The sequence below is a fragment of the Dama dama genome, chromosome 21 (assembly GCF_033118175.1).
Source record: "Dama dama isolate Ldn47 chromosome 21, ASM3311817v1, whole genome shotgun sequence".
Taxonomy (NCBI): Eukaryota; Metazoa; Chordata; class Mammalia; order Artiodactyla; family Cervidae; genus Dama; species Dama dama.
The window spans coordinates 1006463-1016167 of NC_083701.1; the positions used below are offsets into that span (position 1 = coordinate 1006463).

The 9705-nt window shown below is 62.8% G+C and overlaps 1 protein-coding gene across 1 annotated transcript; it reads right to left on the bottom strand.

Annotated features, from left to right (window-relative positions):
- Positions 1-1154: 1154 nt before the first annotated feature.
- On the bottom strand, positions 1155-6114 carry LOC133042879 (uncharacterized protein C8orf90-like). Its single transcript, XM_061123895.1, has 2 exons — positions 6024-6114; positions 1155-1630 (listed from the first exon to the last, which is right to left on the bottom strand). The coding sequence occupies exons 1-2, from the start codon at positions 6112-6114 to the stop codon at positions 1155-1157; spliced, it is 567 nt and encodes a 188-aa protein (XP_060979878.1).
- Positions 6115-9705: the final 3591 nt, after the last annotated feature.

Consider the following 9705-nt stretch of genomic DNA (forward strand, 5'->3'; position numbering starts at 1 on the left):
CTAAGGACCCCTCTTGCAGAGGCTGAGCCCCTGTCCTCCAGAGCTGAGCATTTCTTGTCACTGGTTCTCCTGCACACCAAGCAAGACTTTGGAAAAACTATCTCTGCCCACCACCAGGAAGCTATAAATAACTCCCGGATTAGAAGAAAGGGATAAAAAAAAAAAGCTCCGATTCCATCTGTACTTGAGTAAGAATGTGCCCTCCAGCCCCCTGCCTCCTGCACGCCTCGGATCCAAGCCCCCAACAAGAGGAAAGCTGAGCCTTGGCCGGCAGGTGGGAGAAGAAGGTCACCAGGGTCCTGCGTCCAGCGGCTCTGCCCGGCACCAGGAGTCCACGATAGACTGGCCTCTGCCAGGGCTTCTCACCTACAGAGGGAGACACCCAGGATGGAGGCCAGGTCACCAACGGCCTCAGCCGATCTCTCAGCCCCATAAGAGGGGTGGGGGTGGGAGTGGGGGGCAGGAGGACCCTCTTCTCTGCAGAGCCAGCACAGAGGGCTGGCAGGAAAGCAGCGGCCTGGGGACTGGGCTCCCCGTGTGATGCTTGTGTCCTGGCGCCTGTTTCCCCATCACATCCTCCCCGCCCCCTCCTGCCCTGTGCTCCTTTCCTCCCATCTCTCCATCCGCGCCCCTCACCCGACCCTGATGCCCCTCTGTCCTGGAAGACAGGACCCCTGCTGAACTTGCAGTCACAAGGGAACCAAATCGCAGGTGCTCCCGGGAGCGCTGGGACCCAGGGTCCTCACCTGCCGCATGGGGGCGCTAATGCCCACCAAGAGGCTGTGACCAGGGTCCCAGAGGGCCACCCACCCACCCCCCACTATCCCAGGTCCTCTCCCCGCCACGAGGGCCACCCACTCCCCCCCACTATCCCAAGTCCTCTCCCCGCCACGAGGGCCACCCACCTCCCCACTATCCCAGGTCCTCTCCCCCTCACAGCTGCTCCCAGCCTAGCCAGCCCATCAAGGCTGCCACTCTGACTTCCCGCCTTGATTCATTAGCCACTTGGGACAAAGTGGACATCCCACAACACCGCGGACCCGGCCCCCGGGGCTCTGCTGGCATCAGACGCCCGCCCAGGTGTGTCTGGCAAAGAGCCTCGGGGCGGGAGAAGCAGAGGCACTGCACGCTTTATTGACAATCTCGGGACTGCGCTAGCCCAGCCGGGGGGCACCCCCGCTGGGGGAAGCGGCCTCGGGCACAGGGAAGGCGCTGCCCGCTGCGCCGGGCGCGGGCGCCAGCAGCACCAGGCCGGGCCGGGGGCCGGCGCCCGCGTGCGCGTAGCTCAGCGCCAGCTGCTCCAGGCGCCGCTTGCGCAGCGCCGCCTGCGCCGCGCTGTGCAGGGGCCGCAGCAGCGCGGGGGGCGGCGCGCCCGGGCCCCGCAGCAGGAAGTCGAAGCCCGTGCGGTCGTGCGGGTCGTAGAAGAGCGGCCCGCGAGCAGGGTCGGGCCCCGGCGGCCAGGCGAACGGGAAGGGCAGCGTGAAGTCCTCCGTGAGCACGCGGATGGCGAAGTCGTTCTCCTTGCCCAGCGCGCGGTAGGCGCGCCCGAGGCCGCGGAAGTGCGCCTCCCACAGCTGCGCGTCCCCGCCGTAGATGTCCGGGAACGGGGGCTCCTGGGGCGCGGCGGGGCCTGCGGGCAGGGATCGCGGAGCGGCCAGAGATAAGCGACTCCCGCAGCCACCCGCGCTGAGCCAGAGAGGCCAAGGGGGCCACGTGGAGACAGCGAGGGGAGGGGTACCGGAGAGGGAGACTAATTTCCAGGGACAGCGCTAAGGAGCTGTGAGCGGCAGAAAGGCCCGGAGGGGTGTGTTAGAATATAGCCACTACATACTATTTGGGCGGAAAGTTTCAGAAGGGGAGGAGTCTGGATAGCTTTGTGGGGACCTCGCAGAGCCTGCTGTGGACCTGGGGTCATCCCCAGAGAGCAGGGGTGACCTGATGACTCTCAGTGGAAAGTCGATCCTGGGCCTGGGCAGAGGATGGACTGCGGGGGAGGGAGACAGAGCCAGGTGAGGGTGAATTCGAAGGAGGACCCAGCAGGGCCAGCATGGAGGGGCCAGAGCCGGCCTTGTGTCAACAGATGGGGGGAGGGGGGAGCCCTGCCTGGGCACGGGGATCTGGGACCCAGGGGGCTGACCAGCTTGACCAGCTTCACCAGGGAGAAGGATCCGGTTGGAAGCTGGGCTGGTGCTGTGTCCGTGGGACACCCCCTTCCCCCTCACTCCAGGAGCACATTCCAGGAGAAATGGGGACATGGCTGATCGCTGACTCACACATGGATTCCCAGGAGGCGGGGGTCTGGTGAAATCCAGGGGTCCGCTCTCAGATATCATGTGTGTATGGACGCAGCACTGTGCCCCTGGGTGGGGGCCTCTGCACCCGTGAGGCCCATCCATCCATGGTCCCAGGCAGCAGCCCAAGCCGCCACTCCAAGCCCACACCTTCTATGAGCTGCTAGGAGAGACCCTTCCCCCTTGCCCCCTTCCTTCCTTCCGCAAAGTGCTTAGCTCTGGGGATACTGAACTCAACGATGCAACCATGGGCCCTCCCTGGGTATAGATAAGCCTCTGGGGACACAGGACCACCTGGGCGGCTCCTTGGAGACAAGGCAGGGCTCAGGGGGAGGGACTGGGAGGAGGGGATGGATGAGCCCATACAAGGCTCTGAGCGTGAGTTCTTAGGTCCTCCCCCCACACCCCTGTGAGGGGCAACAGCACTCAGCCTGTTTTCCTGGTGAGAATGCAGACCCAGAGAGGCCCGCCCTGAACTGATGGCCGCAGGCGCGCCCCCGTGCCCACCCTCCTGCTAGGGGCCCCTGGACGATGACTCTCCTCCCCTGCTAAGTATCCTGGGGCATCTGCTGTGTGCCAGGCTCCGCCACAGCTGTGTACCGCACACACTCGGCTTCTCCCAGGCCAGGGACAGGAGCCAGCAGACCTGGGTCAGAGGTGCTTCCTTCACCTGGGAGAGCGTGGTCTGGGTTCTGGATTCCCTGAGCCTCAGTTTCCCCATCTGAAAAATGGAAACAGTTGAGCCTGTTCTGCCATCCTTGTGGATAAGGAGGTCATGAACCTTTGTGAACCTCTTTGTCAGGTCCTCCTGCGACCCGCTTTGTCAGTGGGAAGTGCCTTCCTAGCTCAGCACCAAAGCGGTTGCTTCCAGAATCACAGACCCTGGTGGACTGGCTCTGAGCAGGGTGTGAGGCCACAGGGGCTGGCTCGGGGCCCACTGCACTCAGCACCTTGGACAGGTCCGAGGCAGCCTTGCAGGAGCCTCAGATTTGGATGGCAGAATGGCTGTGCCCCAACCCGGGGCAGCCTGTCCTGTCCACCAGGACATCTCCTCCCTGAAGGCCTCCAGGGTGAGTGGCCGGAGGCACAGCACTGCACTGGTGTCCACAGCACTGGCCCGGCCTCACACTTAGTACCAGCAGGCGGTGGGCTGTGCAGAGGCGCTTTGGGGTGTTGCTGTGGGCCAGGGGTGAGAGTTGTGGAGAAGAGGGGAGGGCCCCCGGGGGGCAGGAGAGGACTGACCACCCCTGACTGGCAGTTAGCCAGGTGGGTCTGGTGGTTGCAGAGCAGACAGGTGAGGGGTAGGGGCCGCCACGCAGACCACAAGGCGGCCAGGGCAGCAATCCAGGGCAGAGGGCCTGGGGGCTCAGCGGAGAGAAGTGCTGCTTCTACATGTGTCTTGAAGATGGAGCCCACAGGCTCTGCCGATGGAGGGGCTGGTGGGGGAAGGGGAGGGGAGCAAAGGGAAGACTCGCAGTTTCTGGCCTGAGCCACTGGAGGAAAGGAAGCCCCATATACTGAGAGGAGCAACTTGGGGCTAGGGGCTCAAGAGTCTAATTCTGGACCGGTGATGCCTTCAGACAGGCCGGGGAAGAGGTGCAGAGGAGAGTTAGCTAGAGTCTTGGCTTGAGGTGGGGGGCTCCAGGCTGAAGACAGACAGACTCCTGGGAGATGGTGGCATTTAAAGCCACAGGGGATCCCCCGGTGGTCCAGTAGTTAGGACCCATGCTCTCACTGCCCCAGAACTGGACGTGATCGTGAGACAGAGAGGGAAGAAGCCTGAGCAGCCGGCCTGGGCCCCCAGCTTCCCCAGGTCAGGGAGAGAAGGTGGAGCAGCAGTGATGGGAGAGGAGAAGGGCAGGCTGGGGCTCTGGGAGTCAGCGGGGAGGGGCCTGGGCCCTGAGCTGCCCCTTCAAATCCACTGCGTGTGTCTCTCAGTCGTGTCCGGCTCTGTGCCACCCCATGGACCCTAGCCCGCCAGGTTCCTCCGTCCATGGGATTCTTCAGGCAAGAATACTAGAGTGGGTTGCCATGCCCTCCTCCAGGGGATCTTCACAATCCAGCGATCAAACCCGCGTCTCCTATGTCTCCTGCATTGGCAGGCGGGTTCTTTACCACTAGCACCACCTGGGAAGCCCCTGAGCTGCTGATGGGTCATGTCAAAGGGCACCTGAGAACTGACCTCAGGTTCAGCAGCATGGAGGTCACCCCTGACCCTGACCAGAGCTGCTGTGGCCAAGTCCAGGAATGAGGGGCTGGGTCCACTGCGTTCCAGAGCAAATGGGAGGGAAAGACTGGGAGGCAGCACGTACGTATAAATAACCTTTTCCAGGAGTTTTGCTAAAAATGGGGAGCAGAGAAATAGGGCAGTAGCTACAAGGGAAGTGGGGTCAGGAGACAGGATGTGTAGCTGCACGCTTTTATGTCGATGAGAAAGATCTCGTAAAGAGAAAATGTCAGAATGCGGGAGAGGAGGGTGGAGAGGTGCTGGAGTTACGGCCGTGGGCAGGCGAGGCTGGGAGGGGGTGGTTCGTGCAGGAGCAGGCGGGGGAGCATGGGGCCCGCGGGCCCAGGTGCAGTGGGCGGCTGCCGTGCCCGGAGCCTGTGGGGGTCCTCTCTCTCCAAGAGAGCGGGAGCAAGGCCAGCAGCTGAGCGTGAAGAGGGAGAGGGGGGTGGGCGCTGGGAGCGGGGGTGCGAGACAGTTGCTGGGAGAGAGGAGGGGCTGGGCAGGAGGAGGGATGCAGTGGGACCCTGGCAGGCAGCCCCCCCTGCAGCTCGCCGCCAGGAATGTAACGGGAGCATTAGCCTGGTTGAGTTGATCCCCAGCTCCGCCCAAGCTCAGCTGTGCGGGTGCCCGCGAGGAGTAGGCAGAGAGCTGGGGCGGGGGGGTGCCATCAGATGGGAGAGGGCACAAGGCAGGAGGGTGTGGTGAGGGTGTGATGATCACTGCAGAGCTGGATGGGGGCGTGAGGGGGTGGGACCGGGGGGAGGAGGCAGGGAACAGGCTGCAAACAGTGGGCTATGGTTCTGCCCACAGGGTGCTGGAGTCCTGGTCCCCAGATTGGGGTCAGCGCCGGGCTGCAGTTTGGATGCTGGCGAGACACGACCACCGCAGGGGTGGCTGGGGGACACGTTTCCGAGAGGTGTCTGGGGGACTGAGGGGCAGGAGAAGGAGAGATCGCCCATGTCATGGCAGCACAGGTGGAGACAGGGTCAGTGTCCAGGTCCCAAAATCCACGGGGCGGGGAGGGTAAGAGCCCGCCTAGTACGCGCAGTGGGTGTGCACCTCCTTTTGTTGTTGTTGCTGACCACGTGGCACGTGGGGTCTAGTTCCCTGACCAGGGATAGAACCCACACCCCCTGCATTGGGAGTGCGGACTCTTAATCACTGGTCCACCAGGGAAGTCCAAGAGTCTATTTCTGAGGAGCTGGGACTAGCCCTGGGCTTATACAGAGGTGGGGGGAGGGGGCCGGAGAAGGAACTGGAAGGGCTTTGAGGAGTAAGGAGGACCCTGGCCCACTTCCCGGCTCAGGGTCCATGGGCTGCAGGACCCCGGGGAGGGCTACAGGACAACAGGAAGGAGAACTGTCGGGGGATGGGGTGCTCGCCCCCACCCTGCCCTGCCCTGCTGTGTGACCCTGGGGAAACCCCCCCCAAGAAGAGGTGGGGGCGCTGCCTTCTCTCCCACATCCTCAGAGCCCAGCTGCCATGAGCACCCCCTTCTCCTCCACCCCGAACCCCTCCGCGTGTCTCACCTGGAGTGGCTACAGGACACGGGGGCAGACCTGCCGAGCTGGGGTCCCCGGAACAGGGGGAAGCCATGTCAGCAGCCTGGGGTCAGGCTTGTTTACCCAGCTGCCCAGGAGACTGGGGGAGGGGCCTTCTGGGGAGGCGAGAACCTTGAATTTAAAGGGACCCCACCCAGAAGTGCCCTGGGGCTGGGGGGGGAGGGTCAGCAGGCACGGGGGCCTCTCCCCTGACCCCCCATGGCTCACCTGGCCCTTCTCAGGAGCCTTGGGGACCCCACCCTGGTGCTCGGAGACCTCTCTCCTCAGCCCAGTGACCCTCCCAGGTTAATCCCTCCCTGCTGGCTCTGAACCTTGGAGCCCGGCAAGGGGCTGGACAGCCTCCAGCTCTCCTCTGGAAGCCCTGGGGAGCATGTTTTAGCTCCACCAACAAAACGACCGGGGGCAGCACAGGATACAGAGAATCCCCCTGTGCTCCTCAAGCTGGCGAGAGAGGAGCGCACGGCTCCCTCCTGTTTACCCCCGTGTGAGCCCACAGCACAGCTCCTGACCCACGATGGCCAGGTGCTCTGGGCACAGGCATGTGGAGACCGCCTCCTCCATCAGGGAGACCTGGTCCCGAGTGCCAGGGGCGATCCTGAGAAGCGGCGACCCAGAGCCCAGGTGGCTAGTGGTAAAGAGTCCTCCTGCCAATGCAGGGGACTCAAGAGACGAGGGCTGGATCCCTGGGTTGGGAAGATCCCCTGGAGCAGGAACTGGCAACCCGCTCCAGTATTCTTGCCTGGGAAATCCCATGGAAAGAGGAGCCTGGCGGGCTACAGTCCATGAGGTCACAAAGAGTCGGACACAGCTGAGCACACACACATCGCCCTGCCTGGCACGCACCGCATCCCACCCACCAGTGCGTCCGGAGCCCCTGGCCAGGAAGGCGTGGAGTGGGATGTGGGGGAGGCCAGGAAGGCTGAGGGCCTGGCCCTCGTGGGACTGGTGGGCGGGAGCACGGCCAGCCCTTGGGCCTCAAAGGCAGCCGAGGGATGCCTGTGTCTCATGGACCGGCCCGCTTCCCAAGGCCCTGTGCTGCAGCCACACAGGCCACCAGACGCCAGCTCTCAGGGCAGACGTCGTACCAGCTCAGCCCAGCCCGGCGACCCTGGGCGGCCGCTTGCTATCCGCATGGTGGGGACAACACAGGAGAAAAACCTGACATGACATTCTACAAATGGCCACTGAACACCGTGGACAAGACAGGTCTGTTAGTAGCCACTCAAGGCCTGCGTAATAGGGTAACCGCCAAACCGTGGTAACAAAGAGCAACCTCAGTAAGGTGGTGCCTCCAACGGCCCAGGCCCACCTGCAGCCATCCAGCTGTCCAGGGCTCCAGCGCAGGCCCGGCTTCTTCTGGCTGTGGCCCCGCCCCTTGAGGGCGTGGTCTCATCCACTGTCCTTCCCATCTCCTTCTCAACCGGGAAGAGGAGGATGGGGGACCCTCTCTGGCCAGCAGTTTCCCTGGTGGTTCAGCTGGTAAAGATTCCTCCTTCAACGCAGGAGACCCCGGTTCGATTCCTGGGTCAGGAAGATCCCCTGGCGAAGGGATAGGCTACCTATTCCAGTAGCCTTGGGCTTCCCTGGTAGCTCAGATGGTAAAGAATCTGCCTGCAGTGCAGGAGACTTGGGTTTGATCCCTGGGTCAGGAAGATCCCATGGAGGAGGGCATGGCAACCCACTCCAGTATTCTTGCCTGGAGAAGCCCATAGACAGAGGAACCTGGTGGGCTGCAGGCAGAACCTGGCAACCATGGGGTCACAAACAGTCGGACACAACTAAGCGACTAAGAACAGAAATTGTACACTTCATTTCTCAAATGCCAGGGCTGGAATTAAGTCAGCTGGTTGCTCTTGGCTGCAAGGGAGGCTGGGGAATGTAGTTGCAGCTTGGCAGCCAGGATTTGAAGGGACAGCTGCTGGCTGGCCTGCCCCCACATTTAGGACAGACAGGTCCGGTCTCCCACCAAAGCACGTTGTATTGTTTCCTAGCGCTGCTGTGACAATCACCACAACGTCGGTGGTTTAAGACAGCATCACTAGGATGCAGTCAAGGGCCGTGCTAACCCCACGGCTCCCAGGAGAACTGGCTCCTCCCTCTCCCTGCTCCTGGGGGCTGCCAGCATCCCTTGGCACCCACCCCCCCCCCAATCCCCACGCCCACCTCTGTGGGCACATGGCCTCCTCCTCTTCTGTCTGATAAAACTCCCCCTACCCCTCTCCATAAGGATGCAAATGGTTGCTTTAAGGGACCACCCAGATAATCCAGATAATCTCCCCATCGGAAGAGTCTTAACTTAATCACAGCCACAAAGCCCTTTTTTTTACCTTATAAGGTAACAATTACAAGTTCCAAGGATTGGAACATAGCTCTCTTTGGGAGGCCGTTATTCAGCCTCGCTCCTGGCCCTAAGGAACGATTTGAGGACAGGACTTGACCCCAGGGCACATGGTAGGGATGAGAGAGGCGGGTGATTCAGGTTAAGTGGTCATCTCCGGGAGCTGCTGGGGCTCAGCGCCCCCACCCAGGCCATCCTGTCTGAAGGTGAGGGCCTAGTCACCCACCCACCCTATCAGTCATGAGTTAAGCACTGCTGCCTGGAGAGGTGATGCCCTGAATCTCCCACCAGCGGACAGAGAACCCTTCAGACAAAGAAACACAGGGGCTGGCATGGAGCCCTCAGGACAGGAAGCGCCCGGGGCATGGGAATGGGGCAGACCCATAGTTCCCCAGTCCCCACCTCAGGGAGCGCACAGCCTGACTGCACAGAGGGTAGAGGTCAAGCCCATGAAACAGACACCCGTAGGGATGAGGATGGGAGAGGAAACTCTCAGGGACCAGGGGGGTGGCAGCAGCAGGGGTAACCCCCGGAGACCATCCCGTGTCAAGGTCAGCCTCTTGGAGAAACGACACTAACACTGAGAGTCAAGATGGGATGTCACGTGGAGGGAGGGAAGGAGGGCCTGAGGACGGGCCCTTACAGACACCCTGTGGCGGCCGCGAGCTCAGCACCCGGGGATGAGCAGCCGCCCGGAGGGGCCGGGCAGCGGCTGAGCAGGGAGTCAAGGGAGGGGCACCAAGGAACTGGGGGCCTTCTGCAGCCTGGGGTCCCGACCCCAGCGTTTCCACCTCCTCCATCTCCGCGGCCACCTCCCTTCTCAGCAGGTCACCCCCCGCCCCTGGCCCCCCACTGCACAGAGGGAAGGGCAGAGCGAGGGGGCCAAGCTGAGCGTGGCGTGGGCACAGGCTGCGGGCCGCGGGCAGGGCACCTGCCGAGGAGAGGCGGGTAGGCCCCCACAGCTCAGGCTCCCCACGTAATCCCCTCCTGGCGCTGCACCGCCTCTTGGTTATTTTTAAAATCTCATTTTCAGAAAGTGGAGAAGAAAACCTCTTTCTTTGGCCTTTTTCCCCTTTTTTTTCCTGTGAAAGATTAGGAGAGGGGTGTGGAGGGAGGAGGGAGCCTGGAAGAGCAGGAGGCACCTCTGGCAGCGCGCCTGCTTGGGGGCCAGGGCCTCCGCTGACTGCCGTCCCCACCCCGGCGGCCCTGGAGACACGAGGCGGGACCCCTCCTTGGGCAGCCAGGTCTCAGCTGCTGCTTTCTCCCAGCGGGTGCTTTGTCGGCGCC

Coding starts and splice junctions, on each gene's coding strand:
- LOC133042879 (XM_061123895.1), bottom strand. CDS start 6,114: ATGGCTTCCCCCTGTTCCGGGGACCCCAGCTCGGCAGGTCTGCCCCCG. Junction 1,631..6,023: donor GACACGCGGAGGGGTTCGGG/GTGGAGGAGAAG, acceptor CCCTGCCCGCAG/GCCCCGCCGCGCCCCAGGAG.